General features: G+C 43.8%; 6 protein-coding genes across 6 annotated transcripts; 1 reads left to right on the top strand and 5 right to left on the bottom strand.

Annotated features, from left to right (window-relative positions):
• Positions 1 to 538: 538 nt before the first annotated feature.
• Positions 539 to 1,739, bottom strand: BDR25DRAFT_242745 (alcohol dehydrogenase; the record flags this gene model as incomplete). Its single annotated transcript, XM_033685791.1, has 3 exons — positions 539 to 673; positions 733 to 1,106; positions 1,169 to 1,739. 3 exons carry the CDS (start codon positions 1,737 to 1,739, stop codon positions 539 to 541), a joined length of 1,080 nt encoding a protein of 359 aa, XP_033541247.1.
• A 1,669-nt stretch (positions 1,740 to 3,408) lies between these two features.
• On the top strand, positions 3,409 to 5,426 carry BDR25DRAFT_361677 (uncharacterized protein; the record flags this gene model as incomplete). The annotated part of the gene is made up of 12 exons (XM_033696460.1): positions 3,409 to 3,456; positions 3,494 to 3,595; positions 3,648 to 3,752; positions 3,794 to 3,822; positions 3,931 to 4,119; positions 4,157 to 4,266; positions 4,659 to 4,728; positions 4,763 to 4,781; positions 4,859 to 5,176; positions 5,208 to 5,255; positions 5,312 to 5,354; positions 5,413 to 5,426. The coding sequence occupies 12 exons, from the start codon at positions 3,409 to 3,411 to the stop codon at positions 5,424 to 5,426; spliced, it is 1,095 nt and encodes a 364-aa protein (XP_033541246.1).
• Positions 5,427 to 6,373: 947 nt separating this feature from the next.
• On the bottom strand, positions 6,374 to 7,951 carry BDR25DRAFT_296798 (cytochrome P450; the record flags this gene model as incomplete). The annotated part of the gene is made up of 2 exons (XM_033688956.1): positions 7,464 to 7,951; positions 6,374 to 7,406 (listed from the first exon to the last, which is right to left on the bottom strand). The coding sequence occupies exons 1-2, from the start codon at positions 7,943 to 7,945 to the stop codon at positions 6,374 to 6,376; spliced, it is 1,515 nt and encodes a 504-aa protein (XP_033541245.1). The 5' UTR covers positions 7,946 to 7,951.
• Positions 7,952 to 14,272: 6,321 nt separating this feature from the next.
• BDR25DRAFT_361673 (uncharacterized protein) lies at positions 14,273 to 15,045 on the bottom strand (the record flags this gene model as incomplete). The annotated part of the gene is made up of 4 exons (XM_033696459.1): positions 14,273 to 14,314; positions 14,658 to 14,810; positions 14,850 to 14,971; positions 15,012 to 15,045. 4 exons carry the CDS (start codon positions 15,043 to 15,045, stop codon positions 14,273 to 14,275), a joined length of 351 nt encoding a protein of 116 aa, XP_033541244.1.
• A 1,736-nt stretch (positions 15,046 to 16,781) lies between these two features.
• Positions 16,782 to 17,945, bottom strand: BDR25DRAFT_319265 (uncharacterized protein; the record flags this gene model as incomplete). Its single annotated transcript, XM_033691809.1, has 4 exons — positions 16,782 to 17,206; positions 17,262 to 17,527; positions 17,582 to 17,603; positions 17,783 to 17,945. The coding sequence occupies 4 exons, from the start codon at positions 17,943 to 17,945 to the stop codon at positions 16,782 to 16,784; spliced, it is 876 nt and encodes a 291-aa protein (XP_033541243.1).
• Positions 17,946 to 18,621: 676 nt separating this feature from the next.
• On the bottom strand, positions 18,622 to 19,843 carry BDR25DRAFT_381179 (uncharacterized protein; the record flags this gene model as incomplete). Its single annotated transcript, XM_033697697.1, has 4 exons — positions 19,722 to 19,843; positions 19,606 to 19,673; positions 19,045 to 19,541; positions 18,622 to 18,685 (listed from the first exon to the last, which is right to left on the bottom strand). Exons 1-4 carry the CDS (start codon positions 19,807 to 19,809, stop codon positions 18,622 to 18,624), a joined length of 717 nt encoding a protein of 238 aa, XP_033541242.1. The 5' UTR covers positions 19,810 to 19,843.
• Positions 19,844 to 20,764: the final 921 nt, after the last annotated feature.

Raw genomic sequence — 20,764 nt, 5'->3', positions numbered from 1 at the left:
GCGACAGCGAAAAGGTCATATTGCCGCGAAAGTCGTTCTGACTCCTTGATCATAAAGGCAGGACATCGAGGGATGTTCAGACGCTACCTGGCAGGTTTCGCATTATCATGACGAGAAGTTATCATATAACCCATTTATTGCCAGCGCACAATGTCTCCATGCCGTCGTCATGGGGAACAAGTTCAGACGTTTATTTAGCGCCGTTCGAGGTAGTTCCACGGGTAAGAGAGTAATAGTCGCTTGCTCTTGATTCAAATAACCTATCACAGTTCGTCGCAATTCTTTCAATCGTCGGGTGCCAAGTTAGCATCGTTGCTTTCTGGGCCAAGAGGAGAGCGACCCGAGGGCTAATTGAACGAGAGGACATCGGATAGCTGGTTCGGGCGCGCGGAGATGGACTGCGACGGCCGGTTCTAGCGCCTGGAATTCCGTCGTTCAAACTCACCCGGGGTAGATTGTTCGAGGTCACGCCGTAAAAAAGTCAACTGGAAGCGAAAGCATGGAAAGTTCTTATAGTTCAAGATCACACCAGGGCTCTTTACGCCGCAATCTTAATTACAGCCCGCCCTGCAAGCTTTCCAGCATTCATTTCTTCGCACAACCTGTTGATGTCTTCCAGTCCACCATGCGTTAATATCGGACGCACGAGACCGCGAGCGGTGAAGTCGAGAGCCTAAACGTGTGTATGATTAGTCACCTTGCTTCCATCAGGGATCTCAACTCTAAACTGACCTCTTCGACGTCCTTCAATGTTCCAACAACACTGCCCACCACGTTCAACTTTCTCAAACACATTACGATCGGCGGCGCACCCGCGATGATCGAGCCATCTTTCGGTAAACCTACGCAGACCATAGTTCCTCCAGGTCGAAGGAAGCTAGGCGCTATCTCATAGCCAGCCTTGGTGGCTGCGGTCACAACGACACCATGAGCACCGTATGTTGTGATTTTCGTCACTTCGGCAGGAATGTCTTTGGTGGTGGTGAAATCAATGAATTTCTCTGCTCCAAGCTTTAAGCAAAGGTCTCGTTTCGCGTCACCACCGTCCACGGCTATGACACGCATGCCCATGGCTTTGGCATATTGCACCGCTAGATGACCGAGTCCTGTCCAAAAACCGGTCAGTACTTTTCCACAGCTTCACCTGCGCGGGGGGCTTATGACTTACCACCACCGGCACCCGGCAACACAATCCACTGTCCGGGCTTCACGGCGCTCCGTTTGCACGCTACATACGCCGTCACACCGCCGCACATAATCGGTCCAGCTTCCTCGTCCTTGACGCCATCTGGCAAACGAGTCGCATACCGCCCATCCGTAAGCGCATATTCTTGAAACGTGCCCGCAATGCTGAACCCACTGTTCAGCTGCTTCGGACAATGGCACTCGTCGACCCCGTTGGTGCAAAACTCGCACTTACGGCACACACTAGCAATCCACTTGATGCCCGCTCGGTCGCCTTCTTTCCAGAGATCCCTGACGTCAGATCCAACGGCCACGACTACACCGGCACCTTCGTGGCCTGCGATGCCCTTCGTTTGAGGCTGCATTGACACACCTGAGAAAGCCCATTCGTCATGCAGGAGGGACTTATCAGAGGCACAGAGGCCGCTGTAGTTAATTTTGACGAGAATTTGATCGGGCGCTGGCTGTGGGACTTCAATGGACTTGACCTCGACCTTTGCAGTATCGCCCTCACCAGTTTTGACGGCAGCTTTTTGGGTCGTGGCGATGGCCATGATTCGTGGTCGTTGTCTTCGATTTCGATATTATGATCGGTTTGGATTCCGGTGAATTCTGTACAGGAGGGCAACCCAGGGGTCCTTGTATCGCTGAGGGTCTGGCGTGGCGACTGCGGGGTTGGGGCTCAAAAGGCCACCTTCTACGAGGCACCCAGGAATCCTTCATCATCGGATGGTGTCTCCCGGGTTGCAATGCCGCTGTTAGGTGTTAGGCCAGTGGATAACATCACACTGACACGGGAGACCGAGTTGATACGACGGTCTAAAAGGTGGAGCTTAGGAAGTTGTTGGTGAGAGCTCTCGCGGGGAACATCAGGCTAACCGACTTGCGCCATGCGCACGCGGTTCGAGTTCCGGACCTTGGGGTTATGGGAGCCAAGGCCGAGGAGGTTCCTGATTGTGTCGAGCGGCTCAAAGGAAGCTGTGAAGCCTATTGTAAGACAGATGCGCGATCTCGGACGACATGCGGATGCGGAGGCGGGGTAAGGTGGCCCCCCCGCCCTCACAATCGGACCCCGTTCTTTCGAGGAATCAATGCGGTCCTTGTGGCACCCACACCCACACCATGGAACATCAAGGCAAGCCAGGCCGATTTAAGGACATGTCTTCGCAAATCTCGAAACAACAAACCCTGGTCCGTAGGCATCCGGACTCTCCGAGCTACCAAGGCACGGTCTTCAAACACAAGTGGGGGCTTGAGGCTCCCCTTCAAGAACGTATCGCATAATTCGCCACTAAAATCTGGGGTCGAGGCAAACAGTATCCTTGTCTAGTAAATCCGGTGTATCCGCAATTTTTGATTTGCCTGTGGCTCTGCCTGTGACCATGTCGTATTCCCGCTTGAATTCAAGGTCTGCGACCGGCCTGATGTCCTGTCAGAAGTGGACTTGGATATTTCTATGGCTCGCATATCTTTCACGCTCTCTTCGATGGATTTTATAGCTTACTTGTTGTGGAGCATGATTCCTAGCATTATGCTGTATTTTTGCGACAGATTAACTGGGCCTTATACGGCCTCCTTTGCCATCTTTCTCCTTCCAAATTAAAACTTCATCACCGGTCCTACGCCATGAAACGAAACCCAGCGCTTCGTTGGTGGCTCTGACTTAGGATCGAAGTGCCGTGCGCAGCGAGCACAGACCAGTCCGGAGAGGGGAGAAGTACAATGTACACGCTCGTGCCTCGCCGCGCATCTTCAGGCTGGCGCAAGGGAAGATGGTGTTTGGTTGCTTTTGCGGGAGGGTTCGGCCAGACTTATCTTTCGCAAGAATCAATTCGACAAGCAGAGCAATAGTGATGTGGATCTTAAATAGCTATCTCCTCGTGTGAGAGCACAAACGTCTGTTCGCGATTAATATTTTCACGACTTCACTGAGCCCTTCCCATGACGAGCGGTTCCTGATAGGGGCACTAGGCTGATGCTCTAAGCGTGATCTATTGGAAGATACAATCCCCTTATTGTTTTGTTTACTATTAATAGACGACAAGTGCCGCCAGCGCGCCACTAGCGCCCTCAGTATATAGTTTGCTCCTTTAGCTCTTCTCTATCAACCAATACCATTACTTTAAAACTTCATACTTCAATATGATCAACGGCTTTGGCCTGAGGTAAGCCTTCCCGCTCATTCCATAATGTCCCTATTCTTGTCCCAAGTCCCCCGAGTCAATGTCTTCGCCAATGACTAGAATGCAAAGACTTTCTGAGTCCGTTGTTGTGCGTATGAGAAAATGCTGGATTCTGGATGGTGAAGGCTGATTTGTTGTTCTTGGGCACCATAACGCGGCTTGTTGCCGCAAGGGCCTTTCATTTTCTGATTAAAGATATGAAGGACACTCGGAGTTCATCGTCGTGGGTATGAGAGTTACTAGATGCCGACCTCTGAAACACTGACTTGTTGTTTCGAGACACTGTCTGCTCATGAAGAAGGCCTGAGGCCAACTACGATATCGATAAGCCAGACATGGCCCATTCCTGCAGGAACCTCCCTTGAGAAGGCACTCCCGGAGCTAGTACTGAGGCCTCACCAAAGATTTATCTAGAGAACTCTCAGCTTAACACCGGCGTAGTGTTTCCAATTGAGTGGGGTCTAGAAGACTTCAGCTAAGCTAAGGAGAATAACCCGCTGCTTAATCTCCTCTCATTTAGTAGCTTTAAGTGGGTTGTTATAGCTATTTAACCCCCATCAAGATACCCCTCGATTTCCTATTCATATTTCGTACCAGCTGCGATTGCGGGAGAGCTTTCAGTGGAGCATGTCGCATTCCTGGTGCAGAAACCTTCCTTCCCTGTGCCTCGACGACCCCTCTACCTTCGCTATAGCTCCTACTACCTTCGACATAGCCCCTTAGCCATTGCTATGGCACTGCCCCTGCCATCGTAGATGTAAATAAATACTCTTCAACAGAGCACTTAGACTTAACACAATACACTTCACTTCATCAGCTTCTTACATAGCTGCGTGCTTACCGGGGCTTCCGACGAGGCGCAGTACTGTACGATTGGGCGATTTTGAGGCCTGTACGGGTGAGATTTTGTGTACGTTCGTACAACAGGGAGGAGGAGAGGTAGGTGTACGTATTGTAACTGTTACAGCTCACGTGATCTGTACAAGTAGTACAATTTAATTAAAGTACACTGTACTCTAGTTAAAACAGCTAAGACTATAGGTCTCTAAAGACGTAAGATTAAGGTCTAATTAACTATAAAATAACTAAAATAACTAGTTCTCCTTAGTAACAAGAGCAGATAGGACTAGATAAGGCCTGTAAGGCGGCAAGAGGCGTAGATAGATAACTCTGTAATAGAAAATAGTCTATAATAGGCGTTTTTAAGACAACAGACTGCAGATAGATAGATTAAAACCCTTAGAAAGAGATTTAAGCGTCCTTACAAAACTTTTAGCTAATTAGTGTAAGGACGGAGCTCTGTACCACTACGCCAATACAACCAAAAAGGTGCGAATAATCAACCAACGTTGATTTTCGGGTGCAGAATAGTATATATACCTGTCGCACGTAAGCGCCATCTCGGCCTTACACGTAAGCGCCATCCTGGCCTTACAATTAGAGCCCTAGAAGCCCCCCTAAACGCTCCCTGCAGGCCTCCTGCTCGCTAGAGCCCTCCTACCCCTCCAGAACCCCTATACAAACTTCCTAAAAGGGTAATAAAATCCGTACTACGTACTGTACCTAGGGCATCATTAAACGTACGGTACGGCTCACGAACTGGGCACGTTCGTACTGAACACGTGACCGTTACGGTTCACTTCGTACGGACCGTAGTACGGCCCGTTGGAAGCCCTGATGCTTACACCACCTCTCCATTTGCCGCAGACGACGGAGGGCTGTTACGTTTGAGAGCAATTGGCTTAGTGAGACCATCATTAAGAACCTTCAGTTACAAAAGAACTGGCAAGGATGGAAATCTGTTCGCTGTGGGCTGAATGAGCTTGCTCACGTCATCAGGAGCAAAATAAAGCCTCCCTTGAGGCTATTGCCTCCATTACTCCCCAAGTTGAAGCGTAGCTTTTCACCAAACGCCCTTATGCAGATTAATCTGAACGTTACAGTTACGCTCCGTAGCCGTAACTACTAACTCAATCCACTATATCCGTATGTACGAATTAGCAAATTGAGCTAACTGATATATTCATAACCGGCGGTTGCCTAGCGCCGTATATTTAAATTTTGGGATCAGGCGATGATGCTCTAAGATGTCGCACGTGACGATTGGAGCAGGTGAAGCTACGTCACATGACGTAGTGTTTCACCTCAATTTGAGTCAGCGCGGCAGTAATCACTCTTGTAGTACTAGCGCGTTTTCTTGTTGAGATCAGTGTCTTTTCGCTCCTTCAATATATAGTTACCCGAGAGACGTGTTGAGACTGACCTCACTTCTTTCATATAGTCACCGGTCCCGGAGTTATCACCAGTTATCCAGTCTTGGTCATCAAGAAGGCTGGAATGGGGTCTTGGGCGTTGTCTCAGGGTGAACTGCGAGGCAGAAGCGGCACCGAACGATCTACCCCTTACAATCACAAACCCAGTCCGACAACTTAGCTGCTTCATCCGCGAGATCACCGCCTATCGCACAATCTTCGCCGTTGTGAAAGGTGGAATTATTATTGGTAGTGGTGTCGGAGTAGGTTGATGAAATACTGAAATCTAAGTGCTGAGCGGTAAGGAAAGGATTTACAAAGGATTTACCCGTAAGAACGGGCATTTACTGACTATGCATCTGCGCCCGAATGCACATAAGGCTGATGGCTAGCCTACTGGTGTTGCTCGGCTATGGAGATTCGCTGCCGCACGCATCGGTTGAATTTATAACGCCCGACTAGCACCTTAGAAATCTTGGGCCGTAAGCTGCTTATGGTAGTATGAAACTTCGCAGGAAGCTCGGGCGCGGGTGGGAGAAAAGGCGGTCGACGTGACAAATGATGAGAGGAGGTACCTCACTATGCACAAAATTGGTCGTTCCTTGGCCGATTGATTCCCTTTCCCCTTAGATTGGGATATTCTTACTCAACTAAGAGTCCACTACCGTTATTGCACGTTGCGTCCTGCCGGGTTATTGTCCCAGAACAGACACTTCAACGTGTACCCTGGTAATAGAAAGGAAAAGAATATTCTTAGTCTCTCATGGTAACCCTGACTGGAAACCCATCCACTGGGTGGGCCCCACCGCCACCCATTTCAGCCTGATATACTCTGTTTCCGTCAACAGATTTGATGCCCTTCCTTGGATGCAGTCTGTCCCACTCGTCGTATGCGGGAGTGATATCAAACGTTCTAGAAGTCATGACGAGTGCAACTTTGAGTTCAAGTTGCGCAAGTGTCTGACCGATGCAGTTGCGCGGGCCCCATTCGAATGCCCTCCAAGAGGCTTTCTTGGGGTGGAGAGGGTCTTCAGGGCCGACTAGCCATCGTTCTGGGATGAATTCCTCTGGCCTTACGAAGACATCAGGGCTGTTATGCATAACCAGACTGAGCACCCAGATATGACATCCCTGAGTAGGATACTGATGGCCTTGTTCGTCCACAAGGCTGAGATCTGGACACCCTTCACGTAGACTTGCTGCGGGAGGGAAGATGCGGAGGACCTCCTTGATAACTGCCAATGTGTATGGTATTTGGTTTAGAAGCGTGGGATCGGTGTGGATTACCTCATTAATGTGATTGATGGAGAAGTCAGAACCGAACACCCGGTCATGTTCAGCGCGAACCTTGGACAAGACTTCAGGATGGCCAGAAAGCAAGAAGAGGCAGTACAGGAGCGTGCTGCTTGTCGTGTCGTGGCCAGCATAGAGGAACATACGGAGTTGAGGCTTGGCAAGTTCCTTGAAGGTGTTCCCTGACAGCTCTCCAGTATCCCCCACGTCCTCCAAGTACTTGTCCATGGCCAACGAGATGATAGATCTAGACCGAGACGGCGATCCTTTCGGAGAGCTTGAACGGGACAGTGTTAGTTCTTTAAATCGCTTGTCGATCTCTAGGCCAAGATATTGATTCATACGGTAGCTGTTGTACTTCTGGACCAGGGGTCGAGGGCTGAGGTAGCGGCGAAATGGATTGAAGGTAGTTCCAAACGGAGTCCAGTAGACTTGTCTCCGGAGGCAGTCTGCAAGAGCACTCCCCTGTGTCTGATAATGGAGACGAGCATCGCTGAGGCAGATGTTAGTAAACGCTTCGTACTCGGAGCGCTGCTGCGTGAGAGCTCACAGGGTCACGCGACCAATGATGTCGAATGTGAGTCGCAATGCATATTCTTCTAGTTGAAACATCTTCTCTTCGCTAGCGCGCCGGCGCAGCAGCTTGCAAAAGACGGCCACTTCGTCTGCAATGGCTGGGGCAAGCCCTATCATGTAGCCAGCAGCAAAGCCGGGATTAAAGAGGCCCCGCCACTTCTTCCATGCACTCCCGTGCATCGTCATTAACGATGGCCCTCCATTGATGATCTCCAAGGTACCACACATAGCGGCAGGTTTGTCGAGGAAAGCAACCTCGACCTGGGACGCCATGAATGGATTGGTAACAACCATAAGGGTCCTGCTGAACGGCCACAAGTTGAGATAGAAGACGCCATTCGGGAACTGTTTCGCCATACGCCGCACTACGACGTGCATAGTCGTATTTCGTGGCAGAGCCTGGATGCATTCTTTGAGCGCGACGAAATGACCAAATAGCGGGTGAAATTTTGGCATGGGCTCAATATCATCAGCGAAACATATTAATCGTGAGAGTATTCGAGTGGCGGGCTCAACTCACTGCCTTAGCTGTTTGCAGCTTCCACACTTCTCGTCGATTGGAAATTAACGCCACGACAAAGAGGATGAAGGCGGCCACAGCGGCAGCCACGATGGTCGTTATGCCCAATTGTGTCATGTCGTCGATTTACAAGGACGTTCAAGAACGGAAGAGAGGGAATTAGAGATGAAGGTGAAGGATGCAGCTCGTGAATGAGGGGCAGTAGAGTGAAGGCACGTAGGGCTGTGAAGCGAAATGGCGGCCACACGGGGCCAACGTTCCGTACTAGGGTGGATGGCATTGGCCCAACACTGCCCACGGCTGTGCCTTGTGTAGTGACATTCTCTAACGCAATCTATCGACTAGAAATTGCCCATGTTTTTCGCACGCACTGAATTTCTCGGTTGTGGATTACCCTGCACCCCTTGCTATTCTGTCCCCGCTCCCCGTCGATTTGCTACTCCGTACTATCGTCTCTGTTCCTACCTTTCTGTTTTGCGAACATCACATTCCCTTTCTGTGCCACCCCAGCGTCTTTCATAGAATGATATTCTCCCTCACCATTCGTTTGCAGCCTTCTCTAGATGTACATTTGCCTCCTTCTCCATTTACTTAGGTACTATCCCGCGCGGCCTTCACAGTCCCGGGTCACTTCCCCATCCTTCCAGCAGCTACAATCCTTCCTACAATGAATCCTTCCTTTCCCACAATTCACCATCTACTTGCTATGCTATTCTCTGCTAAACCCCCCCTCCTCTCCTTGGCACTACCTTGCGACTATCAGGCTTGAAGCAGCGGGATGTCTTTGGTGACGTTGACAAGGTTGGTATAGCCGTTGTGAATGACGCTACAGCTGGAGGTGTAGACGGGAATTTTGACAGGATCATGATTGCACGTAGAGTGCGATGCTTTTGAGTTCTCTTGATGCTGAGGTTGTAGAGCGGCTTCCTGAGTGGACAACGGGAGCTTTCGTGATGTCGTGTTGAGAGGTAATTCTGGGCCATGCCTTGGGGGTGGCATAAGGTATGTCCTTCTAACCAAAGAGGTTTTGTATTACCTGAAAGTTCACAAACTTACGAGGTACTTGAGCATGCATCTACTTAGAGCTCTTCGCGGAAGATACGCTGCACTAGATGCTAGCGACACAAAAGTATGTGGAACAGGGTGTTTGGGGTATAGCCCCCTATATTGCATTTTCGCGCTCAACTCAAGCTATTCTGGCTCCGCTAGGCCCGGCAATTGGTGTTGTGGCGCGACTATTTGGCTTTCTCTGGGTTTGTTAGCTTACAGTCACTTCGAGCATGCACGAATAACAAAACCTTGCTAAAAATAGCTTAGCAATCTCCTCTTTAATACTTCACACCACTCTAGCTAACAGCGTCTATCTTATTCTTGTCCTGTTGCGACCTCCTAATTGTGGCTTGCTAGAATGTGTAATACTTCTTTATTTATTACACCTACTTTAGCTACTTAATGCCGCCTACTTCTTACTCCTTAAACACTTCTATGGTAATAGTATATTAGCTTTAGTACATAGCTATATGTACTATATTAGTAATTAGTCTACACAAGCAAACAGTTTACTCTTTAATACCTATATTTATTAATTAAAGAATAACAAAAATCTAATTAAAAATATCTACTTTATAACTTAACATACTGTATAGGTAAGTTGCTTACTTTTACTAAGACCTTACTAAACTACTTTTCTATACTAATACATCTTTAATAACGTACTTTATAGGCAAGTTGCTTACACACCTAAGCTGCTTACTTTTGCTAAGACCCTACTAAACTACCTTTTTTTACACTAATGCATTCCTAATAGCACTACTTAGATGTGCTAGAAGAACATTAGATATAGCTTACACTTTAAGCTTTTAAATAAAATATAAAACTTTTAAAGAAACATGCTGCAGCTATGTATAAAGTCTTTTAAAAAATAATAAATAGCTATAGCACTAGATAACTTTTATAAGCTAATTCTATAGCTAACTTATAAAGGCTAAGTAATAATAAAAAGAAAGTAATTATTAAGACTATACTTAAGCTATATATATAAGGATTTTTCTTTTAGATAGCATTTATAGCTAATATAGCTAATTCTTTACATGCTAAGTGTAATCTAGGCTATATTAGCATAAACTAGCTTAGTATGTTTATAAAGTGTTATTTAAAGCTTAAAGTAAAGTTTTAAGTGTAAGTATAGTTAATAAATATTTAGCTTATAATAAAGCTTATTTTACTAAAGTTATACATGTTATTATTTTAAATGCTATACTTAGCTTTAATATTTTTTTATAAGGCTAAACTTACTTTAAATTACTTTAAGACTTTTATAAAAAGCTCTTTTATAGTTATACTATGCTTAAATGTTACTTTAAGCATTAAATAATGCTTTTTAAATGTACTAAGCTAGTTTATGCTAATATAGCCTAGATTACACTTAGCATATAAAGAATTAGCTATATTAGCTATAAATGCTATTTAAAAAAAATTTATGTATATAGCTTAAGTATAGTCTTAATAATTACTTTCTTTTTATTATTACTTAGCCTTTATAAGTTAGCTATAAAATTAGCTTATAAAAGTTATTTAGTGCTATAGTTATTTAGTGCTATAGTTATTTAGTGCTATAGTTATTTAGTGCTATAGTTATTTAGTGCTATAGTTATTTATTATTTTTTAAAAAACTTTATATATAGCTGCAGCATGTTTCTTTAAAAGTTTTATATTTTATTTAAAAGCTTAAAGTGTAAGCTATATCTAACATTCTTTTAGTATGTCTAAGTAGTGTTATTAAGAATATATTAGTGTAGAAAAAGTAGTTTAGTAAAGTCTTAGTAAAAGTAAGCAACTTAGGTGTGTAAGTAACTTGCCTGTAAAGTACATTAACACTGCTTAGATGTGCTAAAAGAATATTAAATATAGCTTATACTTTAAGCTTTTGAATAAAATATAATACTTTTAAAATAACATTCTATAGCTATGTATAAAGTTTTTTAAAAATAATAAATAACTAATATACTAAATAACTTTTATAAGCTAATTTTATAGCTAACTTATAAAGGCTAAGTAATAATAAAAAGTAAGTAATTATATATATTATCATTCTTAATGCTATACTTAGCTTTAATATTTTTTATAAGGCTAAACTAGCTTTAAATTACTTTAAGATCTTTATAAAAAGCTTTTTTATAGTTATAGTTATACTTAACTTTACTTTAAGCTTTAGATAACACTTTATAAATATACTAAGCTAGTTTATGCTAATATAGCTTAGATTATACTTAGCGTGTAAACAATTAGCTATATTAGCTATAGCTACTAGCTAAAAAGAAAATTCTTACATATAAAGCTTAAGTATATGCTTAATAATTACCTACTTTTTATTATTATTAAGCTTTTATAAATTAGCTATAAAATTAGCTTATAAAAGTAATTTAATATATTAGTTATTTATTATGTTTTAAAAAGCTTTATACATAGCTATAGTATATTACTTTAAAAGTGTTACATTCTATATAAAAGCTTAGAGTATAAGCTATATCTAACATTTTTCTAGCATGTTTAAGTAGTGTTATTAGAAATGCATTAGTATAGAAAGAGTAGTTTAGTAGAGTTTTAGTAAAAGTTAGCAACTTAGGTGTGTAAGCAACTTGCTTATAGTGTACCTGAATGTATTTTACAAGCAAGTAGGCTACACAAGTAACAAGTCTACTTTAACAACATTTTACATTTAAATTATATTTTACTCTACAACATCTACATTAATTAATTTAAAAAATATAATCTATAATATCTACTTTATAAATAGTATAAGTTTTAACTTAGTAACTCTACTAGTAGTAGTAGCTATAGTGTTGTTAAATTTATTATGTAGTAGCTAATCTTATGCTATTCTAGCCTATTTTATTTATATTTAACTTATTGTTTAATAGCTAACTTAAATTTGCCTTTTTTATAACTATAAAAGCTTTTTTTATGTTAAATGTAATATTTCTTTTATACTTTATAGCATAAAATAACTTTATTTACCTTTTAATGTGTTATAACTTACTTGTAACGGCGCAGGCAAGACAATGGGTCCGAATGCGGAGGGAATCCACTCAGAGGCATATGGGAGTGCGTGGGGACTCTGAACCTGGGAATGCCATTGACACCTATAGGCCTAGTACAAAAGGATATCAGAAAACTACTAAGCTAGCTACAGGGCAAGGTGCAACTAAATACATAAGAGAATAGGGGTAACAGCAGGGGGCTAGGCAGAGTTAAGTTAGGGTTAAACCAGGGTCAGAGCCGATACAGAGACCCTTCGGATAGGTTCCGGGCGACCTAAGATAGAACAATTCATAAGAATTGTTACACTACCCCCCCCTCTGTAGACTAATAGTCCCTATTAGTAGTAGTTATAGTATAAAGTATTGCTGTTATGTTCTCTGCATTCTTAAAACAAAACTAGTCTAATTTAGCTAGGTGTCCTTACTAAGTATTCCTTCGCACTGCTAGCAGTGTCCTCCACAGAGTTGGCAACAATCAAGTCAATCAAGTCGGGGTGAATTGCTTGATTAATTAACGGATCTAGCACGTTTTAATTAACTTAATTAACTTAATAGCATAAATAAGGCTTAACTTAATTAACTTAATTAACTTAATTAATAGATTACATAGTAAATTAACTGCTGTATATCTTATAGATGGTCTCCAGGTCTTTAGGAGAGATGGCGTCACTACGTGGACTTTTTGCTAACTTTGTAGGCTTTAAGCTAAGGCGCTTCTAAACCTATCGCTGCGATAAGTTTAAGCGCTGGATAATTAAGTTACCTGTACTAGAGGAGTCCCTGTTTGCGCGCAATTAGGCAGGCGTCATCACCTTGTAGGGCAGCTCTCATAAAATCTGACTGGCTCCCAGCTGGCCCTGTACCTGCCTTCTTCGGCGGAGGCTCTAGAGTACTGACGGGAGAGGCGGCGTCTTTAAACTCTGCCCACAAGCGTTGAAAGCTAAGGTGGCAGTTGTCTAGCCAGCCTTTGTATACGTAGTAGAGGCAGGTAAGTTGGTGGGCGGGTTGAGGAATTTCAGATATATGGCGCTAAGCCTAGTTAGGCAACTATCACGACTCTAAAGTCCCTTAAAGCTGAGCTGCCTCATACTATATTTACTACTCCCGCACACTAAAGGATCCTGTATCCCCCACTAAACCTAAGATCCTAGGGATTTAAGTCTGTTAATTAAGTTAATTAAGCAGGCACAATTTGCTTAATTAACTTAGTAAATTTTGCCTAGCTGATTAACTTAATTAACAGCTATTAATTAAGTTAATCAAGTCAAGTTATCAAGTCGACTTGATTGTTGCCAACTCTAGTCCTCCATACCCAACGCCATGCGCGCCTGTTCTAATAGTGATCTGTATAGATGTCTAGCCTGTTAATTATTAAGACCTTTGTTTATTGCTATCTGTGCAGTTATTAATCTTAGGCGTGCGTTTAGTATAGTAGCATTTAGGCGTTGTTAGGGGTGCCTTAAAGGTCTCTTGCTATTAGAGTAGCAAGGGTGATTTAAGGCATTATTAAGGGTGATTTAGTAGTTAGGGGTTAAGGTTGCCTAGCAGTGTTTTAGTAGATCAGCTGCTTAAGCTGTGCTTATAATTAAGCATAGATATACTGCTAGGGGTCAACTCTAAATCAGGTGGGTCTAGCTTTAGGTCCCGCAGACGCAGGTTTAGCTGTTAACAGGGTGGTGGTTAGTAGTTAGGGGTTAAAAGTTAGGCATTAGCAGTTGTCTCTAATCCTAATAGGTTATTAGTAGTCTCTAAGTTTCTACCTTAGCGCATTCTTTACAACTTTTCTAAAGGCAATTCTAATTACATAGGGATAGGAAGTTCTAAACCTAAAGGCTTTAGTTAACTAGAGGTTAATAGGATCTAGTCTATAAACTAAATAGTTTAATATAACAGTGTGTAAGTATTGCAACCTAAACTAAATTAGACGCGTCTTAGGCTTAGACGTAGTTAAACAAACAATTAGTGCAATATTGTACAAGGCTGTTACTAGCAAAAGTAAGTTTTTTAATATAATGTAACAGCGCAGGCAAGACAATAGGTCTAAATGCGGAGGGAATCCACTCAGAGGCATATAGGAGTGCGTGGGGACTCTGAACCTAGGAATGCCATTAACACCTATAGGCCTAGTACAAAAGGATATTAGAAAACTACTAAGCTAGCTACAGGGCAAGGTGCGACTAAATACATAAGGGAATAAGGGTAACAGCAGGGGGCTGGGCAGAGTCAAGTCAGGGTTGAACCAGGGTCAGAGCCGATACGGAGACCCTTCGGATAGGTTCCGGGCGACCCGAGATGGAACGATTCATGAGAATCGTTACATTACTTTAATAAAAAAGTTATTAAAATATTTAAAAGCTATAGTTATACCTACACTAATATTAGTATAAATATATATAAAAATTTCATACAAGTCCTAGGCAACGTACACTACTACTAAACTAGATAAAATCTCTAATTAATATAACACTAGGCTAACTTGATAAAAAACAGAGTTGTTCTTGCACTTAAAGTCTACTACGTAAAATAGTTCAAGTATGTACAACAAGCTACTATCCTATCTTAAATTGAAATAAATGCGGCCTTATCAGAGGACAGCATATCAGCGGACTGCACCTTCTTCGTTTGGACGATCTTCATCATCTCCGCCTTTATGATCCTTGGAGGCATGGCTATTCCGTTTGTTGTGCGGGAATCCATCAAGGGAGTCAATCTGTTCTAAACCACCTCTTTTATATGAGTCATTATCTGCTTTATTGTGGTCCTTTGCAAGAGTGGGAAGGTTTCAGAACGGCCATGGCACGACTTCGTTGGTCACAGAGTTGTATGCCGAAGCGTAAAGGACCTCAGTTATGTAACGAGCATCAAGCCCCAGATCATTATAGCAGGGCTGATACAAGAAGCGCGAAGATATATCCTGATTACCTGAGGACCTTACAACGGGATGTTTTTACTCAGAGGTGACAATAGCGGGTTCTCCATTGACCAGTGTCCAGCATGGGCGGGAATGTTACCTATGGGTAGAATAACTATAGGTTATGGGCGCCCATGGGTAACTTATGGCATAAAAGTATGGGCTACTAGAGCCTAGTTGACAGGCAACAGGTAAGCTTATCTAGAGTTCTCTATTAAATCTGCCTAGCTAAATTAGAAACAATCTACTCTAAACACAGCTTAGCGCTGTATAGTAAAAAGAGTTGTCTAAAAGTTATTACAAAGTTGTTTAAAAGTAGTGGGTTTACTCTAAAATTTTACTTAACTATCTTAGTACTAAATTAATCTCTAAACAAGGCCTTTAGAGCGTTGTTCATCTTAAAACTTAACGTTGCGCTTTTAGTAATCTTATACTCACAATCCTCTAATAAGCCCCCTGCATGCTAGCTAATTTTAATAACGCCTGCTCTATTCTATAAGTCTATACATTTATAATCTTTAATAATGTTACTCTAAAGATAGTTGTTGCGTTTGCTAAAAGGTTAACCTTCTAGCTAGCACAGCAGAAGGATATATATAGGCGGATAGTTGTATGCGACAATAGTTTTATTAATATGTTATAAGAATACCTGCTAGAGAGAAGATCCTCTTGGGTTTAGAGCTTATAGAGGGGATTAAGAAGATATAAAGGGCTATTCTGAAGAGTCTTAGCCACCTCTGCTGTTAAATAGATCTACATCCCTAGTAGCTTATAAGGATTTAGGTGCTGCGACAATAGAATTAGCACTGTCTTAGTAAGAAGCGTTTAAAGTAGGTGCAGCAGAGATTTTAGCTCTTTTTGCCAACGTTACCTGGCATATAAAAGGGATGGGCGGGCGACTAGTGTTCACTGCCTTAATACACTGTCTTGGCACCGAAACTACCCCATTGGGTTAAGCCCCACCTGATTAGGCTTAGATTGGTGTCTGAGGCTCCTACCCATGAGCGCCCATCACCCACGGGTAGCGGGTAGCGCGGGTAGGTAGCCACCCACGACCTGCCCATGCTGGCACTGCCATCGACAAGCCCACCTCGCTCTCTACCATGCTTCATAGCGGGTTTGTGGTCCTCAAAGTCGCCAATGAAAAGGGGGAACACCTAGTGTGCTTGGATGTACGCAGAGGAGCTGAAACAGCTTTCTGCATCCAGGTCAGGTGGGACACATACCTGGCATGTCTTGACGTCGGAAAGGATGATACACAAATGGAAGCAGATGATATCGAGAAGGACCACGCATCGAAGACCAAAGGGCATGACGGGTCCCTGGGGCCAGCACACGGGCACGGGGAAAAAGCCTAGCCAACCCAGGAAACTGTGCATGTCCCGAAGGAAGACGAAAAGCAAGCTGATCCGGTGCTATTCCTAAAGGAACTATAGGTCCACATGAACAAAATTATGGGAAACTTTATCCTGGACTCCAAGTTCGGCTAGTCGGTTACACTCAATCGTATTTATTCATGTGCTACATTCCAACATCGTCTCAGCGAACTCATCTTAATCCTTGGACTGAATGGTACACGACCAACCTCTAATATTTGACCTAGGGAAAGAGGCAGTCACCTCATATTACATATTACAAGCCGGAAATAACGGCGTAACAAGAGAAGAGTAGAAAAAAGGTTAAGAAATCCAGATCACTTAGTATCGTGCCAAATGAAATGCATCAAGAGCGCCACATTACTGACTTTCTGAAGTGAACGCTATCCCCGCGCTCCTAATACAAGAGGCGCACAGTAAAATTCAAAATCCAAGTCCGACGCCCTCAAGAAAGCTCACTCCTCCGATTCGTATTTGGGTCCACTGCCCCCAGCAAACTCTGGTTATACACCGGCATCGGCGCCGCAGACAGGGGGGTCGATTGCCCATGAACCTCGTGATGTGTCATCTCCGGCACCCTATATTCCGCCACATGATCCCGCTTCCCGTCTCCATACCCTGGTATGGGTGCTGAAAGGGGTTGACCGTATGCTGGCGGTGGAGAGAACGTTGCTTGGGGCGGAGCTGGAGCCGGAGGCATTGCAACTGCCTGATCTGGACCTTGATATGGCGTGTTGGGTGCAGTGACGCGACGGTTACTGAAGAAGAAGAATGCACCAGCACCGATCAGTCCAAGCAATATGAGGGATCCGGCGACGGCGCCGCCGATTACGGGGGCGTTGTTCTTTTTCGGTGGGTCGGGGGAGCTTGCTGTCATGGTGTCAGATACACTGCCATTGAATGAACCGGGGATCTTGGGACGTACTGTGCGATAGCGTGGCAAGCGATGGAGCTGTAGTTGAAGCTGCCGTGGTAAAAGATAGAAATGCACTTGACACGGGAGATCTTGGCATAGATGTTGAAGCTTGCGTGGGTGTTAATGAGTTCAACGAGGCGCCTCCTGTGGGTAGGTCTTCCTTTGACACGTGAAGTAACTTCAGCCCGTATGATTGTGTGGCACAGCCCACCATCCAGGCGGGAGATCGATCGCTCGCGGACGCGAAGATCAGGTTCGTGACACAGTAGTCGTTACTATATGGTGATTAGCTGATGGTACGCCAAGAGGGATTAATTCACGAGCCTTACCAAGTTCGTGCTCCACCGGGGGCTATCGCCGTGTTAAAGTAGCAATTGGTGAAAATGTCAGAAGCATAGTAAGCGCATCCTGCATAGGCACTGGATGAGATCGTAAATGTTCTAGAAGTGTCGGTAGTAGGACATGAATAAGTGTCAACTGGAAACGCAGGTTAGTTTCCACGACGCGGTTTGAGAAGGCGCAGCGCGTACTAGAGCCGTCGTCAAACATTGCATATCCGACAAAGAAGCTGCCAAGCGACCGAGGAATAAGAGGAGCGGGAGTTATCAGGGGCGCTGAAGGTACCGTGGTCACCGGGGACGCGTATGCTGCTCCCAAGGCAAGAACCACGGGGAAGAACGAGGAGGGAAACATTGTAGCGAGGTTGGAAATAAAGCACTTTAAACAACGCGATACTGAATTCTGCGGTACTTGCCCTTCGCGGTCGGGCGCGGTGGGAGACTTATAACCTTCTCACAAAGCGGCTCTACACTGACACTGCACTGGCCCACACCACGGCAGAACCACTGCGCCTTCTTCCCATAAATGGGATAATTCAACCAAATAGAATGGGTGGAGTGTTCGCTCACATATTGCCAAGATCGAAAGCAATAACCTTTGCTGTTATGCTGTTGGCTTGCCCGTATTCCAGCCTCTTTGATCAAAATGATAGACTTCGTTTCACACCATGGCTGGCTGATGGCGAAGTTCTCGAATCCGTCAGGCTGGATTACCGCCAAGATGGCCCAATGCAGTGCATCGGGCTGTATTGGGCTTAGCGCCACAATGGACGCCACCGACCCCCAGTGCAGGGGAAGTCGAACGCTCTGGCTACTACGATCGCAATCCGGCCGTTCTCCTCAGGAGGCTCGATGACTCCTTCTAGAGATGCTGTCCAAATCTAACAATCCCGACCTCTAGATAATTTTTCCCTTTCCACATTATATATGTGTGCATGGTCTAACAACTTCGTGATAAGTATAATGTTGAAAATTAGGTTAGAGTTAGTTTTTTCTGAGGAGTTAGAATTCTGAGGAGCAGACATGGGTACTTAGTTGTTGGGCTGGCGCACTTCACTCGAGCCGACAATCGTGTCGCAAATACTATCTTGGTTCCTACAAATTGATATCAATAGTAATTACATACATCAACCTAGGCTCGCCGAATGATTTCTTAGAATTCTAAAAGAAAACTATTGGAAGTGAATGTTTCCTCCAATGGAGCCATTGGAACAATTGCTGGAGATACGATAACCGCGCCGACGAGGATTCCTCAGTACATACACTGTCAGCAGTGGGGAAATTCTGCAGCCCATCCTCACACCCCAAAAATGTTCTTCTCGAGATGTTCCATCTCTCCTGCCACCCTCTTGACATCCTTTGTTCTCATCCCACCCCCTCCTTAACATACACTGTACATACGCATCAACAAACTTCTGATCAACCCACTCAAACCATTCACCAAAAACGCTGACCTGGACCTCCAAATCCGGAACCCTGGCTTCGTACTACGACTTTGTGATCTCCCTTGCATCGTGTTCTCCGCAGGATGAAGCTTGTCATCTCCCGCCGCAATCTTATCCGAATTACTCACGACAACAACTTGAGCATTCTTATTCAAAGTCCGCGCACATATAGCCACAGCCAAGAAACTGATTTTGTTTGACACAGCGCCATCATGTTCAATCCGATCCGCGCCGAGCAGAACCAGGTCGATTTCCCAAGCGACCGTCGCGACTGCGCAATCGCGTGCCATGATTATCTCGAGGCGCTCGACGTGCGGGTGCGGTGCGGATTGGATGGAGGATTTGGACTGCCATAGTCGCGCCTTCGAAACGGGGTCGGATTCTAGGATAGTAATTTCGATGGTGACGGTGGGGACGTGTTCGAGGAGGGCGAGGATGGCGGTGCAGATTGAGCTGCTGTTGCTAAGGGAAAGGATGCGGATATTGGATAGGCCGCGACCGTGTTTCTAGTGCGGAGGGCCGTGTTAGCGATGCTATCCTGACGGATTGTGGTTGTTCGTGAAAACTCACGGTGATGTAGAAGCCCTTGAACCAGTCCGTGAACTGCGTTCCGAGCCAAATGCTAGCATTGCTCCGCTCTGTTTGGATGGTTTTAATGACTGTTTGAGCAATCGTTGCAAACTCACCGCGTGTTTTCTCCTCGGATGATACTGCGCATGTTTCTTGAATGCGTTGGAGTGCGCGGAGAAGACACCTTGTCGTGGTAGAGCCCATTGCTAGTCTTGCGTAGCACAGCTGTTTACAGGGCTTCCAACGAGGCGTAGTACTGTACGATTGGGCGAATTTCAGGCCTGTACAGGTGAGATTTTGTGTACGTTCGTACGACAGGGAGGAGGAGAGGTAGGTGTTACAGCTCACGTGATCTATCTAAGTAGTACAATTTAATTAAATTACACTGTACTCTTGTTAAAACAGCTAAGACTAAAAGTCTCTAAAAACGCAAAATTAAAGTCTAATTAGCTATAAAATAACAAATTTTTTTTTATTAATAAAGTAAAGAAGTTTACTTCTAACATTAATAGTAGAGCTAGAGGTAGATTACCTTACTTTACTTCTTTAAAAGCGTTATATTTGCACTATAAGCTTATATATTTAATTGTATACAATTACTTTATAACACAGTCTTATTCTTTACTTAGCAACTTAATTATACTAAGAGTAATACCTGTTTTAAGTTTAATAGCTATACATTACTCTAATTAATCTTTAGCTACAGATAGTAGACTATTATAGAATAAAGTAAAAGATATAGTGTAAAAAGCTTTTAACTTCTGTAGCTTATAACATACACTATAGGCAAGTTGCTTACACACCTAAGTTATTTACTTTTACTAAAACTCTGCTAAACTACTTTATTTACACTAATACATTTCTAACAACACTATTTAAATGTAATAAAAGAATGTTAAATATAGCTTATACTTTAAGCTTTTAAATAAGACATAATACTTTTAAAGTAACATGCTGTAGCTATGTCTAAAGTTTCTTAAAAAATAATAAATAACAAATATACTAAATAACCTTTATAAGCTAATTTTATAGCTAACTTATAAAAGCTAGATAATAATAAAGACTAAGTAATTATTAAGTAACATGGTCCACAAGCAAATGTTCAACACAAGCGAGTGTTCTGCCCCACTACTAAAACGCAGCTAACCTACTACTAACT

The sequence above is a fragment of the Lindgomyces ingoldianus genome (genome assembly GCF_010093535.1).
Source record: "Lindgomyces ingoldianus strain ATCC 200398 unplaced genomic scaffold BDR25scaffold_46, whole genome shotgun sequence".
In the NCBI taxonomy this organism is placed as follows: Eukaryota; Fungi; Ascomycota; class Dothideomycetes; order Pleosporales; family Lindgomycetaceae; genus Lindgomyces; species Lindgomyces ingoldianus.
The sequence above is the reverse complement of the archived record's forward strand: the minus strand, read 5'-3'. Positions and strand labels throughout refer to the sequence as shown.